Raw genomic sequence first — 23,177 nt, forward strand, 5'->3', positions numbered from 1 at the left:
TCTTAAAAATTAAATGCCCTGTCATTCTGCCACGGTTGCTTGACTTTGCAGTAAAGGGAGAAGTGGATTTGAAGAGCCCAACATGTACCTTTACGATTTGTCTTATGCAATTTGAGTTTTTTCTGCTTGTTCCCTTTGTTTACTGGGTTACCATTAACTCCTTTCCCAGTTGCACAAAGGGAACTTTGAATTTTCCATTGGGAATTCCTCTGTATATTTGTTTCTTGGAGGAAGGAGGAACAACGGAGGGAAGCCAGACTGGTTGGGCAGTACTGAAGGCCCACGCCACTCACCCAGTGGTAACCCCTCACCCCAACACCAAAATATACAGACTGAGGTTCCCCCACCTCCTGTTGTTCCATGAATATTGCTTGTGGAGGTTGCACTTTACAAAGGAAGCTTTCATTGAGGTATGACTCTTGATATATAGCCCACCCCCAAAACTGGCACTGTACTTGCAGTTCAGTGCCTTTAAATATTGGAACTGGCCTGAATATTTATGCTATGGGGCTTTTCCAAGCTGTGGCTGAGAATATCACTAACATAAACTGTGCACAGAAGTGTTGTTCCCTAAAGCAACACATTTCATCCACTTTCCCATGGACTAGCAACATGTGGGGGCATTACAATTTTATAGTGTCAGGATTTCTTAAGGTCCAAGGAGTCATAGGTTTGGACCCGATTGACTACATATGCACTCTTGATCGATGCCACTGCCTACAACAACAGAAAAGTATTCCACTCTCTCACTGTCCAGCTCATTTGTGACCAGCAGCAGCACATCATGTAAATGAATGCACACTTCCCTGTCAGCTGCCATGATGTATTCATTTTAAGGAAGGGATGTCCATTGCAGCCATGGCCGATGACACCTGTACAGTTTCCCAGGACACAAGCTGAGCATTGTACAGTGCACACGCCGGAGTCGTCGTGGAGCACACTATTGGAATTTTGAAGGTATGCTTCAGGTGCCTGAACTTGTCCAGAGGTGCCCTGCAATATACTCTGTGTGGGTTTCTAGGATTATGTTTATGTCCAGCCTTGCATTACAATGAGGCCTCATCATGAAGACATCTAAGGGCAACTGGATGAGCCAGAGGAGGAGGAACAGCAGCAGCTTGTAAAACAAAATGTGTTGCTGACTACAAAAGATATTCGTGCTGCTCTCATGCAGGAGTTCTCTTGACTTCTGCATCTGACCACTGCATTAACAGCCCTCCCATTCATAGCACCTGATTCCAAAACTTGCCAAGAACAATGACTGCATGCACATCTATTTTAGTGTAACCATAATTTTAATGAAACCCTACAGTATGTGCATCTGCTAAGTGCTTTCTTGCTGCCATTGTGTAAAGTGTAAACTCTTAAGCTAAATCTAGTGCTCTTCAGTGGTAGGAATTTGTGAAATGGCTGGCGACAGTGTGTCATTATGATTGAAGTAGCCCTTGTCACTCCTTCGCTGGACTTGCTGCAAGCTGTGTCACTTTTGCTGTTACCTGGGCAACCTGGCCCTGCTTCCTTTCTGCCACATTTACAGGTATCAGAGAGGATTGGCTGGGGGACACGCATGAGCTGCTATCCTGAGAGACAGCACCATCATCTGAGCTCATTCTGTCATGTTACTGGTACTGGGCACTGGCTCATCATGGGCACTGACCTGCAGGAAAGCAGAACCAAAGATATCAGTAAAGTCCTCCCTCATGGTTGTCTGTAATTAACCGTTAAGCCTGTCAAAAATGAAAGAGACAGCCCTCTCCAATCTGGTACCCCCCCTTTGCCCCCCTCAGTTTCTAAGCAGCAGTCTGCAGTCTGAGCATCCATGGCAGATGAACAGAATATAAAATATCCTTGGGCCTCTTCTACAGATGTCCTTGAAGCTATCACATGATCCAGAGTGGATTGCATTGCTAAAAAGCCACCCATCAGGGTATCAGAGATGCAGGTAGTAAATTCCTTCACTAGACCTGCCATTTTTCACACTATGTGCCAGCGTCCCTAGTGCCTATACATGTATTTGAACCTTTGCAAGCGTGATTCATTTAAAAGCAGGGCCCTTGAGATCTGTGTCCCCTGACTTTCCAGTCAGGAGTGACTACCTCCTATGTTCCACCCCAGCTGCTTCTGCTCAGTTGTGCTCTGTGTGTCACCCAGTGCATTCTCATCTGCCTCACTCACTGAATCTTCTCAGACGGATGTCTCTGGTCTGGTGCTTGGGAGGGAGAGTGTGTTTGATGGCATATGGTCTGAAGTGCTGGCTGGATTGGGTGCACTGTGGCCTAACTTACCTTCCTTGGACACATCTAGAGAAGGAAGAGAGGTTAGAATGGTTTCCTGGGGAACAGAGGTCATACGGCACTTTCAATAGAAGGAGTGACATGAGGGTTTCACAATATAGATCCTTGACAGTTAATGCAGGGTGCAATAGGAACAGAAGCAGAATGCCAGGACAAACCCTCAGTTGATACCTACCCTCCTATTACACCATCTTCTACATCCTAAATGTCCTCCCTCTCCAGGATCTGCATGACTCATGGGGTGGTTAGAAGTTTCAGGTTTTAGGTAGAGACCAAAAGAGTTTCCACCAGATAAACATTAAAACATGCCCTCATTCAAATTAAGCTGAACCTGGAAATTACTGTGGAGACAGCACTCATAGGAACAGGAGAAGGCCATTCAGCCCCTCATAACACGAGCGATTGGAAGTCCTGCCCCGCTACACTTCTGGCAGGAATTGCATGCCCACGGAAAATCCAGGCTCCAATTTTTTATTGCAAGCTCAAGTCTAAATGCCTATATATTGATGGGACTCATGGATGGTCACTATAGACAGATGGTCTTAAAGAGCAATGTCACTGTACGGTATTGCTGCCCAATAGTATGTCCTTACTACTGCATTTTTGTTTGAAAATTGAGGTATGGAGTGAGTTGTTAGACAACAAATAGATTACCTTCCATGGAAATTATCAGTATTTAAAAGGAACTGACCAGAAACTACAAAATGGATAATAAAAAAAGAAAAACAAAATGCTCATTTGTAAGGTCAAAGAAATTATTCTTGTTACAAAATAAATGCAGAACCATATCAAATTGAGCATATTGTGAATACCGGCACTGTAAGTGTGAAAAGGAAACTCCACTTAGTTATATCGCTGAATTTCAAAATGTATTCATAGGTAATGGTCTGAAGCTTGTGCTGTTCTTTATTTAACTACAAAGGTGGGCAGCATCTTTTCCACCTCCAGTACTGAATTCTAGGTAGGATTCAGTCCTTTTGGTCAGCTTATGCTTGATAACTGTTACCGAATTTTATCCTCCCAATGGTGGGGAAAAATGTAAGATTAATTGAGTTGATTTTTCTACAATGCAGTTGCATATGGAAGAGGATGTTGTTTGTAATTAAATGATTGACAGGGTAGCTGTTAGTTTTAATACTGCTTTTTTGAGTGCTGCAAGACAATATATGTGCTGGTTTTAGAACCATAGAACCATTGAAAAGAAACAGCACAGAAGGGGGCCATTCAGCTCATCGTGTCTGTGCCAACTCGAAGAACAACCAGGTGTCCATTCTAATCCCACCTTCCAGCACCCAATCCGTAGCCCTGCAGCTTACAGCACTTTAGGTGCAGGTCCAGGTACTTTTTAAAAGAGTTGAGGGTCCCTGCCTCCAGCACCAATTCGGGCAGCGAATTCCATACACCCACCACCCTCTGGGTAAAAAAGTTTTTCCTCATGTCCCCTCTAATCCTTCCGCCAATCAGCTTAAATCTATGTCCTCTAGTTCTTGAACTCTCCGCTAGGGGAAACAGGTACTTCCTGTCTACTCTATCTAGGCCCCTCATGATTTTGTACACCTCAATCAAGTCTCTCCTGTGCTCCAAGGAAAACAACCCCGCCTATCCAATCTCTCCTCGTAGCTGCAATTTTCAAGCCCTGGCAACATTCTTGTAAATCTTCTCTGCACTCTCTCCAGAGCAATTACGTCCTTCCTGTAATGTGGTGACCAGAATTGCGCACAATACTCCAGCTGTGGCCCTACCAGCGTTTTTTACGGTTCCATCGTTAAATCCCTGCTTTTGTATTCTATACCTCGGCTAATAACGGAGAGCATTCCGTATGCATTCTTCACAACCTTATCTACCTGTACTGTCACCTTCAGGGTCCTGTGCACACGCACTCCAAGGTCTCTCACTTCCTCTAACCCTCTCAATGTATTCCTGTTTACTGCGTATTCCCTTTTACTGTTTGCCCTCCCTAAGTGCATTACCTCACACTTCTCCGGGTTGAACTTCATTTGCCACATTTCCGCCCACTCCATCAACCCATTGACCCAAAGTGACACCTGATGGAGTAGAGTGAGATTCCATTTGTCTGGCCCACACCTCCTTTGAGCTTGGCTCCCTGCTGGAAGCATGGGATTGCTGAATTTACCCTGTAAAACCTACAATTTGGGATGAAATGTTTTTTAAAAACCAAAAAGTAGTGTCCTGTTGCAATATTAAACCAGGATAGAGCCTAGAAAGCATTAATGAAGTAATGTTTATCTGGTGGAAACTCTTTTGGTCTCCACCTAAAACTTCAACCTGTTTTTTCTTCTCCTTTCAGGTGCTGTCAGGGCTGCTGTGTATTTCTAGCATTTGCTGCTTTTTTTTTTCTTTTTACCTCTAATGTTTATCTTTTTTTATGCAACTGACCTTTAATTTGTTTTATTTAAAACGGAAGTATGGGTCATTTGTAATCTTTTAGTATGCATAATCCATTTAAAATATTAGAAACAAGAAGTTAAGAGTCATATTTTTACTGATAATCCTATTAGATTAGCTAATTCTTTAATAAGACTGCAGCAGCAGCGATTTATATTTATATAGTTGAGAACTACACTGTAATTGTGTACATTTCTATGACTTTAAATTATAACTGATTTAGTTTTTTCCAAATGTTGTAATAGGTAGGTCTGTTTGGAAATCACAAAGGACATTCTATAATCAAAGGCTTAGTAAGAACTTCAGTTAACCTGCACTTTATTGCTTTTCTGGAGTATCATTTTTCAAGGTCACACAGGTTCAGTACCTCTAAAAGCACTGAGACCAGAGTAATAACAAATAGCATTAGAGCTGCTCTAAATGACGTGAATCTTATTTGACAAGCGATTTAAGGTGAAGTATATAATGAGATAAAAATCCTTTGAAACCCCCAAATTTTATGGCATATTTCCTCTGCTAACGACTAAGGGTTGATTTCTGGCAAACAAGATGGAAACTACTAATAGTGATCCAAGGTTTCACTCGCCAGACAGTAGTTCATAATGCATGGATTAAATTATTTTGTACACATGTAATTTTGTATTGTAAAAATGCAAAAAAAAAGTTATCTGTGAATTGAACCTAAGTTCACAAGAGTGCAGGTAAGTGACTGTCGAAGCTTGGATACAATGCAGCTGCATATTAGATGTTATGTAATTTGTACATCAACAGCATTCATGTCCAAAAGAATAATCGCAAGCCATAGTCATACTAGGCTTTCTGTTTTTGACTTGTACATTGTCCAGTAACCCATGCCTTCTTTGTAGGGAATAAGAAACAAGGGATCTCAGAAACAAAATTGCACACATCATCAATGGGAACCTTACCACCCTTGGAAATAGAAATGCTCAAGATAAACTGTTGATAACAGTAATAGGAACTGAAGTTGCAGCAACCAGAATCTCATAAGTTTATATAAGTAAAATAAGGAAGTATTGCATTTTAAAATAAATGTTATGTTTAAACAAAAGTTAACTATCTTATCTGCTTGTCAAATACAAAATAATTGAGGATTAGTGTTGTAAGTACATGAAGTGTATGTAATAAACAGTGTTAGAAACAAATGATGTATAACTTTTTAAGTGTATGTGGTTTATGATTTCTTTTGTTGTGTGTCAAACTTAAAAATCAAAGTATTTACACAACAAATAGACCATGAGGGAAACAAAATAATTCAGCGTCCATAGAATAAAACATATTCTGGATTCAGAATGAGGCCAGTGCAGATGCTCAAAATCATGTATTTTAATAAGTTTTTATATAAATATTCTAAAAATGTTCCACTAATTGAGTTATGAAGTCCGTATTCCCCAAATAGAGATATCCTGGATCAGATAAGAAATCCGACTTGGAAAATGCTGATGGATTTATTTTTTGATTCTGTATAAGGTTCAGTCATAAGACAGTAAGGATTTTTTTAATGCAAGAAAGAAAAATTAACCATTACTGCTGTACTAGAATAAAAGCTACAGTACAAATATATAAATGAAGTCTACTATTTTATGTAACATTTGTTCAGTATTGTAAGAAAAAACACTAATCAGTCAAAAATAAAATTCACAATATTTGAAATTGTACTTGTACCATTTGATGTAGGTTTCCTTTTCTTCCCTGCTTTCCTGAAGGTGCTGATTCCTCTTGGAATACAGTACTAGAGCTACCACAGCCCTCCAGTACCTCACCCAAATGCCTATGCTTCACATGTGAACCTCGATAGTGTTGGTAGGCTGTGGAGAACATCACAGTCAGGTCTGTTCTGCTCCAATGTGCGGACACACATAAGAACATAAAAACTAGGAGTAGGAGTAGGCCATACGGCCCCTCAAGCCTGCTCTGCCATTCAATAAGATCATGGCTGATCTTCCACCTCAACTCCACTTTCCTGCCCTATCCCCATAGCCCTTGATTCCCTTAGTGTCCAAAAATCTATTGATCTCAGTCTTGAATTTACTCAAGGACTGAGTATCCACAGCCCTCTGGGGTAGAGAATTCCAAAGATTGACAACCTACTGAGTGAAGAAATTTTTCCTCATCTCGGTCCTAAATGTCCGCCCCCTTATCTTGAGACTATGACCCCTAGTTCTAGACTCTCCAGCCAGGGGAAACAGCCTCTCAGTATTACCCTGTCAAATACTCTAAGAATTTTATACGTACATTGTTCTGCAGGACTCACTGGATAATGATCAGGAGTAGGAAATTCCAATTGCCGTTTATTTATTTCCCTTGCCCAGTGGTATTGATGGTAATTGCACTGCTCCAACTATCACTGTACTGCAGAGACCGAGGGCAGGATTTTCCGTTTGCTGGATTAGTCAGAGTTGGCAGAGTGGATTTTGCACCTGTTACTGACCCTAGCGAATTTCCTGGCGTTAACCATCTGCAAATACTTTTGGTGGGCTCCCAGCGATGTTCCTATCTGTGCCTGGGAGCCTGTTAAGGGAGGAAAATCGTTACTTCTGTCAATCGATCAACAAGAAGTGTGGGCCCTTGGACCTACCAACCAAACTTGCCAGTGGGAGTGAGTACCTTCGCCCTGCGATCAATTGCACGCACTAAGGTGGCACTTTTAAATTTCACTCCCCATCTGCTGGTCTGAGCAATGCTGGACACCAGTAAAATGCAGGTCATCATCATAGCTTGTCGCTCCAAAACCATAGCCAGGATCTGGTGGTGTCATTTATCTTGAGTAGTTCCTTAGGAGTACAGAGTGTTGACAGGGGGCACTGCATCAAGCAATGTGCAAGTGTTTGCCTAGGCTCTCCACATTCACAGCTGGGGACATTTCTCAGTTTCCACTTGATCATATTGTCAGCAATCTTTGCCACTCCAGCTCTCGCTCAATTTAAGGTACATCAATGCTTTTGTTTGAGGTCAGTGCCTGGACGGAGTTGTTCTCAAGGAAACAGATGACAGCCCTTGACATCAAGGCAGTATTTGACCGAATGTAGCATCAAGGAGCCCTAGTAAAATTGAAGTCAATGGGAATCGGGGGGGGGGGGAAACTCTCCAGTGGCTGGAGTCATACCTAGCACAAAGAAAGATGGTAGTGGCTGTTGGAGGCCAATCATCTCAGCCACAGGATATCGCTGCAGGAGTTCCTCAAGGCAGTGTCCGAGGCCCAACCATCTTCAGCTACTTCATCAATGACCTTCCCTCCATCATAAGTCAGAAATGGGGATGTTCGCTGATGATTGCACAGTGTTCAGTTCCATTTGCAACCCCTCAGATAATGAAGCAATCTGTGCCCGCATGCAGCAAGACCTGGACAACATCCAGGCTTGGGCTGAAAAGTGGCAAGTAACATTTGTGCCAGACAATGACCATCTCTAATAAGAGAGAGTCTAACCACCCGCCTTTGACATTCAACTGCATTACAATTGCCGAATTCCCCACCATCAACATTCTGGGGGTCGCCATTGACCAGAAACTTAACTGGACCAGCCATATAAATACTGTGGCTACGAGAGCAGGTCAGAGGCTGGGTATTCTGCGGCGAGTGACTCACCTCCTGACTCCCCAAAGCCTTTCCACCATCTACAAGGCACAAGTCAGGAGTGTGATGGAATACTCTCCACTAGCTTGGATGAGTGCAGCTCCAACAACACTCAAAAAGCTCGACACTATCCAGGACAAAGCAGCCTGCTTGATTGGCACCCCATCCACCACCCTAAACATTCACTCCCTTCACCACCGGCGCACAGTGGCTGCAGTGTGTACCATATACAAGATGCACTGCAGCAACTTGCCAAGGCATCTTTGGCAGCACCTCTCAAACCCGTGACCTCTACCACCTAGAAGGACAAGGGCAGCAGGCGCATGGGAACATCACCACCTGCACGTTCCCCTCCAAGTCACACACCATCCTGAATTGGAAATGTATCGCTGTTCCTTCATTGTCACTGGGTCAAAATCCTGGAACTCCTTACCTAACAGCACTGTGGGAGAACCTTCACCACATAGAATCATAGAATCATAGAAGTTTACAACATGGAAACAGGCCCATCAGCCCAACATGCCCATGTCGCCCAGTTTATACCACTAAGCTAGTCCCAATTGCCTGCACTTGGCCCATATCCCTCTATACCCATCTTACCCATGTAACTGTCCAAATGCTTTTTAAAAGACAAAATTGTACCCGCCTCTACTACTGCCTCTGGCAGCTCGTTCCAGACACTCACCACCCTTTGAGTGAAAAAAATTGCCCCTCTGGACCCTTTTGTATCTCTCCCCTCTCACCTTAAATCTATGCCCCCTCGTTATAGACTCCCCTACCTTTGGGAAAAGATTTTGACTATCTACCTTATCTATGCCCCTCATTATTTTATAGACTTCTATAAGATCACCACTAAACCTCCTACTCTCCAGGGAAAAAAGTCTCAGTCTATCCAATCTCTCCCTATAAGTCGAACCATCAAGTCCCGGTCGCATCCTAGTAAATCTTTTCTGCACTCTTTCTAGTTTAATAATATCCTTTCTATAATAGGGTGACCAGAACTGTACACAGTATTCCAAGTGTGGCCTTACTAATGTCTTGTACAACTTCAACAAGACATCCCAACTCCTGTATTCAATGTTCTGACCAATGAAACCAAGCATGCCGAATGCCTTCTTCACCACCCTATCCACCTGTGACTCCACTTTCAAGGAGCTATGAACCTGTACTCCCAGATCTCTTTGTTCTATAACTCTCCCCAACGCCCTACCATTAACGGAGTAGGTCCTGGCCCGATTCGATCTACCAAAATGCATCACCTCACATTTATCTAAATTAAACTCCATCTGCCATTCATCGGCCCATTGGCCCAATTTATCAAGATCCTGTTGCAATCCTAGATAACCTTCTTCACTGTCCACAATGCCACCAATCTTGGTGTCATCTGCAAACTTACTAACCATGCCTCCTAAATTCTCACCCAAATCATTAATATAAATAACAAATAACAGCGGACCCAGCACCGATCCCTGAGGCACACCGCTGGTCACAGGCCTCCAGTTTGAAAAACAACCCTCTACAACCACCCTCTGTCGTGAAGCCAATTTTGTATCCAATTGGCTACCTCACCTTGGATCCCGTGAGATTTAACCTTATGCAACAACCTACCATGCGGTACCTTGTCAAAAGCTTTGCTAAAGTCCATGTAGACCACGTCCACTGCACAGCCCTCATCTATCTTCTTGGTTACCTCTTCAAAAAACTCAATCAAATTCGTGAGACATGATTTGCCTCTCACAAAACCATGCTGACTGTTCCTAATCAGTCCCTGCCTCTCCAAATGCCTGTAGATCCTGTCTCTCAGAATACCCTCTAACAACTTACCCACTACAGATGTCAGGCTCACCGGTCTGTAGTTCCCAGGCTTTTCCCTGCCGCCCTTCTTAAACAAAGGCACAACATTTGCTACCCTCCAATCTTCAGGCACCTCACCTGCAGCTGTCGATGATTCAAATATCTCTGCTAGGGGACCCGCAATTTCCTCCCTAACCTCCCATAACGTCCTGGGATACATTTCATCAGGTCCTGGAGATTTATCTACCTTGATGCGCGTTAAGACTTCCAGCATCTCCCTCTCTGTAATATGTACACTCCTCAAGACATCACTATTTATTTCCCCAAGTTCCCTAACATCCATGCCTTTAAAAACCATAAATACCGATGAGAAATATTCATTTAGGATCTCACCCATCTCTTGTGGTTCCGCCCATAGATGACCTTGTTGATCCTTAAGAGGTCCTACTCTCTCCCTAGTTACTCTTTTGCCCTTTATGTATTTGTAGAAGCTCTTTGGATTCTCCTTTGCCTTATCTGCCAAAGCAATCTCATGTCCCCTTTTTGCCCTCCTGATTTCTCTCTTAACTCTACTCCGGCAATCTCTATACTCTTCAAGGGATCCACTTGATCCCAGCTGCCTATGCATGTCATATGCCTCCTTCTTTTTGACTAGGGCCTCAATCTCCCGAGTCATCCAAGGTTCCCTACTTCTACCAGCCTTGCCCTTCACTTTATAAGGAATGTGCTTACCCTGAACCCTGGTTAACACACTTTTGAAAGCCTCCCACTTACCAGACGTCCCTTTGCCTGCCAACAGACTCTCCCAATCAACTTCTGAAAGTTCCTGTCTAATACCATCAAAATTGGCCTTTCCCCAATTTAGAATTTTAACTTTTGGCCCAGACCTATCATTCTCCATAGCTATCTTAAAACTAATGGAATTATGATCACTGGTCCCAAAGTGATCCCTCACTAACACTTCTGTCACCTGCCTTTCCTTATTTCCCAAGAGGAGGTCAAGTTTTGCCCCCTCTCTAGTTGGGCCGTCCACGTACTGAATGAGAAATTCCTCCTGAATACACTCAACAAATTTCTCTCCATCCAAGCCCCTAATGCTATGGCTGTCCCAGTCAATGTTGGGAAAGTTAAAGTCCCCTACTATTACCACCCTATTTTTCTTGCAGCTGTCTGTAATCTCCTTACATATTTGCTCCTCAATTTCCCATTGACTATTTGGGGGTCTGTAGTACAATCCGATCAAAGTGATCTCTCCCTTCCTATTTTTCAGTTCTACCCATATAGACTCAGTGGGCGAACCCTCGGCTATATCCCCTCTCACTGCTGCCGTGATGTTCTCCCTAATCAAGAACGCAACTCCCCCTCCTCTCTTACCTCCTGCTCTATCTTTCCTATAGCATCTGTACCCTGGAACATTGAGCTGCCAGCACTGCCCCTCCCTTAGCCATGTTTCAGTAATAGCTATAACATCCCAGTCCCATGTACCCATCCATGCCCTGAGTTCATCTGTCTTGCCCATCAGACTTCTTGCATTGAAATAAATGCAGTTTAATCTAGACTTCCCTTGGTCTTTGCCCTGCTTTCTCAGACCACCTGTCCGGTCATGTTTTGTACACTCTCCCTTACTGCCTTTTGTTTCTGTCACCACTTTACTTCCCACTGACTTCCTGCATCGGTTCCCATCCCCCTGCCACATTAGTTTAAACCCTCCCCAACAATACTAGCAAACACTCCCCCTTGGACATTGGTTCCAGTCCTGCCCAGATGCAAACCGTCCAATTTGTACTGGTCCCACCTCCCCTAGAACCGGTTCCAATGTCCCAGGAATTTGAATCCCTCCCTCTTGCACCATCTCTCAAGCCACGTATTCATCCTAGCTATCCTGTCATTCCTACTCTGACTAGCCCGTGGCACTGGTAGCAATCCTGAGATTACTACCTTTGAGGTCCTACTTTTTAGTTTAGTCCTAACTCCCTAAATTCAGCTTGTAGGACCTCATCCCGTTTTTTACCTATATCGTTGGTACCTATATGCACCATGACATCTGGCTGTTCACCCTCCCCCTCCAGAATGTCCTGCAGCCGCTCCGAGACATCCCTGACCCTTGCACCAGGGAGGCAACATACTATCCTGGAGTCTCGGTTACGTCCGCAGAAACGCCTGTCTATTCCCCTTACAATCGAGTCCCCTATCACTATAGCTCTGCCACTCTTTTTCCTGCCCTCTTGTGCAGCAGAGCCAGCCACGGTGCCATGAACCTGGCCGCTGTCACCTTCCCCTGGTGAGCCATCTCCCCCAACAGTATCCAAAGCATTTGAGAGGGGGATGGCCACAGGGGACCCTGCACTACCTGCCTGCACCTCTTACTCTGCCTGGTGGTCACCCATTCACTTCCTGCCTGTACTCCCTTTACCTGCGGTGTGACCAACTCGCTAAACGTGCTATCCACGAGTTTCTCTGCATCGCGGATGCTCCACAGTGAATCCACCCGCAGCTCCAGCTCCGAGATACGATCGGTCAGTAGCTGCAGGTGGACACACTTCCTGCACACATGGTCGGCAGGGACACTGGTAGTGTCCATTGACTTCCCACATCTTGCAGGAGGGGCATATCACGGGTGCGAGGTCTGCTGCCATGACTTGCCTTAGCTTAGTTACCCCTTTTAAATTACGTTGAAATTAGAAAATGTTAACTATACTAGGGACCTAGGTTCACTAAAAAAAAACACTACCTGCTATAAAACCTGCAGACCTTCCCTTTCTTATTACTTTACTTACAGTAAAATGGTCGAAATACTCACCTGAACCTACTCACCAATCAGCTGCCTCCCCTGTGCCGCGTCACTTTCTGACTGGTGACGTCACCCCAAACTCTGCCGCTGGTCTCAGAGCAAGCCTCGGGTCGCTGCTCTTTATATCCCCGCTCTCCGGTCTCTCGCCTCTGGTTCCGCCCAGGTCCGCCGCCGCTCAGGTCTCGGGCCTCGGGTCGCTGCTCTTTATATCCCCGCTCTCCGGTCTCTCGCCTCTGGTTCCGCCCAGGTCCGCCGCCACTCAGGTCTCGGGCCTCGGGTCGCTGCTCTTTATATCCCCGCTCTCCGGTCTCTCGCCTCTGGTTCCGCCCAGGTCCGCCACCGCTCAGGTCTCGGGCCTCGGGTCGCTGCTCTTGATATCCCCGCTCTCCGGTCTCTCGCCTCTGGTTCCGCCCAGGTCCGCCACCGCTCAGGTCTCGGGCCTCGGGTCGCTGCTCTTTATATCCCCGCTCTCCGGTCTCTCGCCTCTGGTTCCGCCCAGGTCCGCCGCCACTCAGGTCTCGGGCCTCGGGTCGCTGCTCTTGATATCCCCGCTCTCCGGTCTCTCGCCTCTGGTTCCGCCCAGGTCCGCCGCCGCTCAGGTCTCGGGCCTCAGGTCGCTGCTCTTGATATCCCCGCTCTCCGGTCTCTCGCCTCTGGTTCCGCCCAGGTCTGCCGCCACTCAGGTCTCGGGCCTCGGGTCGCTGCTCTTTATATCCCCGCTCTCCGGTCTCTCGCCTCTGGTTCCGCCCAGGTCCGCTGCCACTCAGGTCTCGGGCCTCGGGTCGCTGCTCTTTATATCCCCGCTTTCCGGTCTCTCGCCTCTGGTTCCACCCAGGTCCGCCGCCGCTCAGGTCTCGGGCCTCGGGTCGCTGCTCTTTATATCCCCGCTCTCCGGGGACTTCAGCGATTGAAGAAGGCTGCTCATCACCACTTTCTCAAGGGCAATTAGGGATGGGCAATAAATGCCGGCTTCAACAGCAATGCCCACATCCCATGAACAAATTTTTTTAAATGTTTCTCCAAGATCATCGGCATTTCCTGCCATTTAGTTACTCTGTAGCCTTCCACAGTGGTATTTTGGGATAAGGGATTTTTAGCAGCAGAGCTCTTTCTGGACTTTAGCCTCTTGCGTTCTGGAATGTGTCCATGCAGTGGGTATCTAGGATTATACACCTGCTTTTGTCTTTTTTACTGAAAGCCTCCCACCTCACTGATGGTGGTGCAATCCCTGCGGGGCATTAGAGTGATACTGTGGGAGTCGATTTCAAAAAGATGATCCTACAGGATTGATTGAGTTCAGTATCAATTTTATGGGCCTGGCTCAAGCGTGACCATATGGGACACAGTAGTCCACAACTGGGTAGCACAGGGCAAGAACGGTTGCTTGGAGTGTCTTGGGGTCAGCTCCTCCATTTTGTGTTGATCAGATTCTAGAGTACACAGTTCCTGGAGTTCACGTCCTTTTTCTTTCCATGATGTGGAGATGCCGGTGATGGACTGGGGTGGACAAATGTAAGGAATCTTACAACACCGGGTTATAGTCCAACAGTTTTATTTTAAAAACAGTAACCAAAAAGGCTAGTGGAGTGCCACCGATCTTCGGGTAAGCGTTCTCCAAGGCAGCCTTCGAGACACACGACAACACAAAATCGTCGAGCAGAAATTGATAGCTTAGTTCCGCACCCATGAGGACGGCCTCAACCGGGATCTTGGGTTCATGTCACGCTACACGTAACCCCACCAGCAGGAAAAAAAGTTATCTGTTTTTAATACAACTGGACATTCTCTCTCTCTCTCTCTCTGCCTTTTGGGTCTCTTTCTCTCTCTGGCTTTGTAATCTGACCCATTGTGTATTCAGTATACTGGGATGTACTGTTTTCCGTGGCTAACCTGTCTGAACACCAACGACACCTTTGATTGGTGTGATCGTGTCCCAGCCTAATATAAGATATGCGATTTGAGAACCTTTCACTCACTCACCTGACGAAGGAGATAATCTCCGAAAGCTTGTGATTTTAAAATAAAACTGTTGGACTATAACCTGGTGTTGTAAGATTCCTTACATTTTTCTTTCCATATCAGCGTTCGGTCTAGTGTGACCCCATGGTACACTGGATACTCATAGTGCTCAAGGATTGTACCATCCCACATTACCAGGAGATTTTGTTTGGTCTGACGGTGTTTCAAGTGAAAGGCACAAACTTGTATCATGCAAATGTTGGCATCCAGGGACCATGTACAATAGTATTCTCAAAGTACACTAAAGGAATCAGTTAGGATGTTCTGAATGTCCTCCAATCTTTCCGATTGGGTAGCGATACCCAGAACATCTGCATAGATGAAAACTTCGCATCTTGGGGAGTTCTGGTAGGTCATTTGTGTAGGCTTTAGACAGCAGGGGTGCTAGCATTGAGTCTTGGGACAATCCATTCCGTTGAGTTCGACACCGACTTTTATGACCATCCATCTCGAGAAAATAAATGTTGATTCTGAAGCGTGGAGGAGATGCAGTACTGCAGTACAAAGGGATCTGGGGGTCCTAGTGCAAGAAAATCAAAAAGTTGGTATGCAGGTGCAGCAGGTGATCAAGAAAGCCAACGGAATGTTGGCTTTTATTGCTAGGGGGATAGAATATAAAAACAAGGAGGTATTGCTGCAGTTATATAAGGTATTGGTGAGACCGCACCTGGAATACTGCATACAGTTTTGGTCTCCATACTTAAGAAAAGACATACTTGCTCTCGAGGCAGTACAAAGAAGGTTCACTCGGTTAATCCCGGGGATGAGGGGGCGGACATATGAGGAGAGGTTGAGTAGATTGGGACTCTACTCATTGGAGTTCAGAAGAATGAGAGGCGATCTTATTGAAACATATAAGATTGTGAAGGGTCTTGATCGGGTGGATGCAGTAAGGATGTTCCCAAAGATGGGTGAAACTAGAACTAGGGGGCATAATCTTAGAATAAGGGGCTGCTCTTTCAAAACTGAGATGAGGAGAAACTTCTTCACTCAGAGGGTGGTAGGTCTGTGGAATTTGCTGCCCCAGGAAGCTGTGGAAGCTACATCATTAGATAAATTTAAAACAGAAATAGACAGTTTCCTAGAAGTAAAGGGAATTAGGGGTTATGGGGAGCGGGCAGGAAATTGGACATGAAGCTGAGTTCGGATCGGTCAATGCCCTGTGGGTGGCGGAGAGGGCCCAGGGGCTATGTGGCCGGGTCCTGCTCCGACTTCTTGTGTTCTTTAGATTTGTGGTTGGGATCAGATCAGCCATGATCTTATTGAATGGCGGAGCAGGCTCGAGGGGCCGATTGGCCTACTCCTGCTCCAATTTCTTATGTTCTTATGTTCTTATGACCTAGGCACTTTGGCTATTTCTCAAAATTGTCGTAAGCAGCAAACAGATCAACAAACACAGCCCCTATAATTTTGCAGGTTTTGAAGCCATCTTTAATGAAACTTGTCCACATATTAGTATCTTGGGTGTAAACCGGCATAATCATCAGCGAGCTGCCCTTGCAATGTTGTTACTGTTCTAGCTGTTATAATGTACTCCTATAGCTTGTAGGTTGAGCAGAGGAAGGATACTGAACGGAAACTTTGCAGAGTTGACGTCTTTATGTATTCCAGCCACCTTGGCCTGTCTCCACAGCCTGGCTTGTATTGCAGCCACCTTGGCCTGTCTCCACAGCCTGGGTTGTATTGCAGCCACCTTGGCCTGTCTCCACAGCCTGGGTTGTATTGCAGCCACCTTGGCCTGTCTCCACAGCCTGGGTTGTATTGCAGCCACCTTGGCCTGTCTCCACAGCCTGGGTTGTATTGCAGCCACCTTGGCCTGTCTCCACAGCCTGGGTTGTATTGCAGCCACCTTGGCCTGTCTCCACAGCCTGGGTTGTATTGCAGCCACCTTGGCCTGTCTTCACAGCCTGGGTTGTCTCCATGCAAGAGTTGAAAAGGTCAAAGGAAATTAGGGGTTACGAGGAGCGGGCAGGAAATTGGACATGAATTTAGATTTGAGGTTAGGATCAGATCAGCCATGATCTTATTGAATGGCAGAGCAGGCTCGAGGGGCCGATTGGCCTACTCCTGCTCCTATATCTTATGTACTTATGTTCTTAAATAGCCACATATGTGCCCTCATCCCGAAGTTTCGGAATAATTAATTGGATACACCATCGAGTCCAGGTGCCTTTCCAAAATTCAAGGTTATCATGGGCAATTTTAGCTGCTCAATGTCAAGCTGCTCATTGTGGAGTTTGCTGTCTTTGGGGAGTCAGCAAAACTCCTGCTCGACTTGTTTCGTTTTACGCTGTGCTTTGTGGGCTGGTTTGCCATTTGGAATGAGTTGGTGTGCAACTTGGTTGGGAGAGACTGCGGGAATGCACTTTTGTTGTTGTCCATCAGGGTTCAGTTTATGGATGGTGGCCCATGTTTCTTTTGCTGTTGTGGCACAGGTTTGTTGCTTCAATCAGCTCCTTCCAATGGTCGTGCCACTCCTTTCCAATCTTCCTCATAAGCATTTCACCGAAGGGATCTGAGTCAAACAGTTCTGAATATCTCTTATCTTGTTGGCTTGTTCTGAAAGCCCAGGTACGAATAAGGGATTGTTTTAACTTAACATGTCCGGCGGGAAACTGACAAGTACGGGTTCACCACCCGTTTTACATTGTGCAATTTTACTCTCCGTTGACTTCAGTTTCCTGCCAGACACATTCTTAAAATGACCCCTATAGTGTCTGACATCCCCTAGAGATGTGCTTTTGGGCAGTCTCCCACACCAGGGAAACAAATTCCCCATTGTGCTCATATGCTGGAGTAATATTACAGATGGATTCAACCAATTCAGAGGTAAAGCCTTCCCAGTCAGCCTTTCTGAAGTTGAATCTTGGCAAGTACTTTGTTTTCCTGGGTTCAACTGCAGCCTGTATTGTCATTGCACTGGTCCGTGCTGTGATCTTGGTATCGCTGCTGTAGGGAATTCCTTATTTTGTGTGATTCTTGGACCCTGGACGAGTAGACAAGCAAAGAAAGTCACCCTCACTCACAGTAGTTTCGTCAATCAAAAGTAATTATTTAATGATGATATCATTCTTATGAGCATTCATGAAGCAAAATCAAACCATACATATGATTTTCCTCTATAAAATCCCATTATACACTTCATACTTCACAATGTTATTATGTAATGACTTAACAATTCATACACATATCCAGGACAAAGCAGCCCGCTTGATTGGCACCCCATCCACCATCCTAAACATTCAATCCCTTCACCACTGGTGCACTGTGGCTGCAGTGTGTACCATCCACAAGATGCACTGCAGCAACTTGCCAAGGCTTCTTCGACAGCACCTCCCAAAACCGCGACCTCTACCACCTAAAAGGACAAGTGCTGTAAGCTGCAGGGCTACGGACCAGGTGCTGGAAGGTGGGATTAGAACGGGCACCTGGTTGTTCTTCGAGCTGGCGTGGACGCGATGGGCCGAATGGCCCCCTTCTGTGCTGTATCTTTTCTATGATTCTATGGTTCTATGCTTCTAAAGAATCACCAGTCACATGATCAAAGCCTAAACTGTCAATCATTGATGTATGTTAATGATTGAGGCATAGCAACAGGGAGCGATTGGACAAAAAGAATGACGCTCCCCAATCCTACGTCCTATTGGTAAAAAAAAATACAAAAAGAAGCCTTTGAGAGAACAGTGCTCTCTCTGTCTTCTTCCCACCTGCACGTTCCCCTCCAAGTCACACACCATCCCGACTTGGAAATATATCTCCGTTCCTTCATCGTCGCTGGGTCAAAATCCTGGAACTCCCTACCTAACGGCATTGTGGGAGTAACTTCACCACACAGACTGCAGCGGTTGAAGAAGGCAGCTCACCACCACCTTCTCAAGGGCAATTAGGGATGGGCAATAAATCCTGGCCTTGCCAGCGACGCCCACATCCCATGAACGAGTAAAAAAAAAGGCAAATCATTAATACATATACAACCTTTAAACCAAGGATTTTGCTCATTGGGCCTGAAGGTTGATCAGCTCTTCAGAACTCGAGGTCCTCTTCTTCTTGCGTGATGTTCAACTGCAGTGTGCGTTCCTTGTGACTGCCGGGCGGTGAAGAGAAGAGAGGAGAGAGAGAGAGAAGAGGAGGGAAGAAGACAGAGAGAGCACTGTTCTCTCAAAGTCTTCTTTTTGTATTGTTTTTTACCAATAGGACGTAGGATTGGGGAGGGTCATTCTTTTTGTCCAATCGCTCCCTGTTGCTATGCCTCAATCATTAACATACATCAATGATTGACAGTTCAGGCTTTGATCATGTGACTGGTGATCCTTTAGAAGCATAGAACCATAGAAAAGATACAGCACAGAAGGGGGCCATTCGGCCCATCGTGTCCACGCCGGCTCGAAGAACAACCAGGTGCCCATTCTAATCCTACCTTCCAGCACCCAGTCCGTAGCCCTGCAGCTTACAGCACTTTAGGTGCAGGTCCAGGTACCTTTTAAGAGTTGAGGGTCCTTGCCTCTTCCACCATTTTGGGCAGCGAATTCCATACACCTGCCACCCTCTGGGTAAAAAAGTTTTTCCTCGTGTCCTCTCTAATGCTTCCGCCAATCAGCTTAAATCTATGTCCTCTAGTTCTTGAACTCTCCGCTAGGGGAAGCAGGTACTTCCTGTCTACTCTATCTAGGCCCCTCATAATTTTGTACACCTCAATCAAGTTTCCCCTCAGCCTCCTCTGCTCCAAGGAAAACAACCCCGCCTATCCAATCTCTCCTCGTAGCTGCAATTTTCAAGCCCTGGCAACATTCTTGTAAATCTTCTCTGCACTCTCTCCAGAGCAATTACGTCCTTCCTGTAATGTGGTGACCAAACCTGCGCACAATACTCCAGCTGTGGCCCTACCAGTGTTTTATACAGTTCCATCATTACATCCCTGCTTTTGTATTCTATACCTCGGTTAATAACGGAGAGCATTCCGTATGCCTTCTTCACAATCTTATCTACCTGTACTGTCACCTTCAGGGACCTGTGCACATGCACTCCAAGGTCTCTCACTTCCTCTACCCCTCTCAATATATTCCTGTTTACTGCATATTCCCTTTTACTGTTTGCCCTCCCTAAGTGCATTACCTCACACTTCTCCGGGTTGAACTTTGATGTAGAAAAGACTATGGGGGTGATTTTAAACTCCAAGAATGGGTGGGTTGAGGATGGGTGGGAGTTGACAACAGTTGTTTTTTGGGCTGCGACCACAAACCGGCTTTATTTCCAAGTTTAACGTCGGTGTGTAAAAATACAATTGTAAACAATTTTACAACACCAAGTTATAGTCCAGCAATTTTATTTTAAATTGACAAGCTTTCGGAGGCTTCCTCCTTCCTCAGGTGAACGATGTGGAAATGAAATCCTCGAAATGAAATCGCATTTATAATTCACAGAACAATGCTTGGTGATTACAGACAGTTTTTTCAACTGCCCGTTGCCAAGGCAATCAGTGTGCAGACAGACAGGTGTTACCTGCAAGGTCTCAGAATATACAAATCACCAAAAAAAAAACAACGAACAACATAGATAGAGGTAGAAACATAGAAAAGACAGCAACTGACCCGTTATATTAAAAACAGATAACATTTGTTCGCCGGTGGGGTAACGTGTAGCGTGACATGAACCCAAGATCCCGGTTGAGGCCGTCCTCATGGGTGCGGAACTTGGCTATCAATTTCTGCTCGACGATTTTGCGTTGTCGTGTGTCTCGAAGGCCGCCTTGGAGTACGCTTACCCGAAGGTCGGTGGATGAATGTCCATGACTGCTGAAGTGTTCCCCGACTGGGAGGGAACCCTCCTGTTTGGCGATTGTTGCGCGGTGTCCGTTCATCCGTTGTCGCAGCGTCTGCATGGTCTCGGCAATGTACCATGCTCTGGGGCATCCTTTCTTGCAACGTATGAGGTAGACAACGTTGGCCGAGTCACAGGAGTATGAACCATGCACCTGGTGGGTGGTGTCCTCTCGTGTGATGGTGGTATCTGTGTCGATGATCTGGCATGTCTTGCAGAAGTTACCGTGGCAGGGTTGTGTGGTGTCGTGGACGCTGTTCTCTTGAAAGCTAGGTAATTTGCTGCGAACGATGGTCTGTTTGAGGTTGGGTGGCTATTTAAAGGCGAGTAGTGGAGGTGTGGGGATGGCCATAGCGAGGTGTTCGTCGTCATTGATGACATGTTGAAGGCTGCGGAGAACATGGCGTAGTTTCTCCGCTCCGGGGAAGTACTGGACGACAAAGGGTACTCTGTTGGTTGCGTCCCGTGTTAGTCTCCTGAGGAGGTCTATGCGATTTTTTGCTGTGGCCCGTCGGAACTGTCGATCGATGAGTCGAGCGTCATATCCCGTTCTTACTAGGGCGTCTTTCAGCGTCTGTAGGTGTCCATCGCGTTCCTCCTCGTCTGAGCAGACCCTGTGTATTCGCAGGGCCTGTCCGTAGGGGATGGCCTCTTTGACGTGGTTAGGGTGGAAGCTGGAAAAGTGGAGCATCGTGAGGTTGTCTGTGGGCTTGCGGTAGAGTGAGGTGCTGAGGTGCCTGTCTTTGATGGAGATTCGTGTGTCCAAGAAAGAAACTGATTCTGAGGAGTAGTCCATGGTGAGCTTGATGGTGGAATGGAACTTGTTGATGTTATCGTGTCGTCTCTTCAGTGATTCCTTGCCGTGGGTCCATAGAAAGAAAATGTCGTCGATGTATCTGGTGTATATCGTTGGTTGGAGGTCCTGTGCAGTGAAGAAGTCCTGCTCGAACTTGTGCATGAAAATGTTGGCGTATTGGGGTGCGAATTTGGTCCCCATGGCTGTTCCGTGTGTTTGGGTAAAGAACTGGTTATCGAAGGTGAAGACATTGTGATCCAGGATGAAGCGGATGAGTTGTAGGATGGCGTCCGGAGATTGGCTGTTGTTGGTGTTGAGTATTGATGCTGTCGCAGCGATGCCGTCATCGTGGGGGATACTGGTGTGGAGTGCCGAGACGTCCATCGTGGTGAGAAGTGTTCCTGGTTCAACTGGTCCGTGGGTACTGATTTTTTGTAGGAAGTATGTAGTGTCGCGACAGAAGCTGGGGGTTCCCTGTACGATGGGTTTCAGGATGCCCTCGATGTATCCAGAGAGGTTCTCACACAGGGTTCCGTTGCCTGATATGATAGGACGTCCGGGTGTGTTGGCTTTGTGTATCTTTGGGAGGCAGTAGAAGTCTCCCACGCGGGGAGTACGTGGGATGAGAGTGCGTAGGATGCTTTGAAGGTCTGGATCGAAGGTCTTGATCAATTTGTTGAGCTGGTGGGTGTGTTCTTTGGTCGGATCTGCGGGTAACCGTCTGTAGTGTTCCTGGTTGTTCAGTTGTCGGTATGCTTCTTTGCAATAGTCCGTTCTGTTCTGTATAACTATGGCTCCTCCTTTGTCCGCTGGTTTGATGACGATGTTGTGGTTGGTCTTGAGAGCTTTGATGGCGTTGCGTTGTGCTCGGGTGACATTCTGGACTGTCTTCTGAGTGCGGCTGATGAATCTGGCATTGACGCATTTCCTGACAGCTTGAGCATACATGTCAAGCTGAGGGCAGCGACCCTCCGGAGGAGTCCAGTTTGACTCTTTCCTCTTCGGTTGCTGTACCGCGGATCCCTCTGTCTGCTGTTCCGGATCGTTGATTGTCTCATTGGGTTCGCTGCTGAAATCTTGGGGTTTGTGGTAGAATTCCCGGAGCCTCATTCTCCTGATGAATTCCTCTGTGTCCGCCGCGAAACTAGTGGGGTCCATTTTGGTAGTGGGGCAGAAATTGAGCCCTCGGCTGAGAACTTCGATTTCGTCTGGTTGAAGGGTGTGGTCGGACAAATTGACGATAGACTTCCCTGTGGTTGCAACCGTGGTACCAGGGGAAGCTTGGTCGATGCTGGTGGTGATGCCGAGTTTCTCAAGCTTCCTGCTCTTGGTTTTCATGTAGGCAGCGTAGTTCCATTGCCTCGTCTGTTTGGCGGTATATCGTAGCTGGTCTGCTGTGTCCTGAGTACAGGTTGAGAGTATGGACTCTATCTTGGTTTCGAGGTTGTGGCGTCTGCTGTAGAGTTGGTGTATGAGATGGTTGCGGAGTGTGCGAGAGGTACGGCGGCAGAGTCTCTCAGCGTAATCCGAGTTGTATGTGGACTTGAGTGGGTTCGTGATCTGTAGTCCTTTCGGGATCTTGTCTGCTTTCTTGCAGCTCTGTAAAAACTTGATGTCTGTGTCTAAATGCGCGATCTTCTTGGATATCCTTTCCACTGTGAGCCGGCA

At 46.2% G+C, this 23,177-nt stretch overlaps 1 protein-coding gene across 1 annotated transcript in view; it reads left to right on the top strand.

The window, feature by feature from the left end:
* LOC137331646 (protein shisa-like-2B) overlaps nt 1-6,302 on the top strand; it is a 35,205-nt gene extending 28,903 nt beyond the window's left edge. Inside the window, exon 3 of the mRNA XM_067995619.1 lies at nt 5,567-6,302. Within this exon, the coding sequence (XP_067851720.1) occupies nt 5,567-5,664 (98 nt within the window). The 3' untranslated portion in view covers nt 5,665-6,302. The remainder of the gene's footprint in view (nt 1-5,566) is intronic.
* The last annotated feature ends 16,875 nt before the right edge of the window (nt 6,303-23,177 follow it).

The sequence above is a fragment of the Heptranchias perlo genome, chromosome 1 (assembly GCF_035084215.1).
Source record: "Heptranchias perlo isolate sHepPer1 chromosome 1, sHepPer1.hap1, whole genome shotgun sequence".
In the NCBI taxonomy this organism is placed as follows: Eukaryota; Metazoa; Chordata; class Chondrichthyes; order Hexanchiformes; family Hexanchidae; genus Heptranchias; species Heptranchias perlo.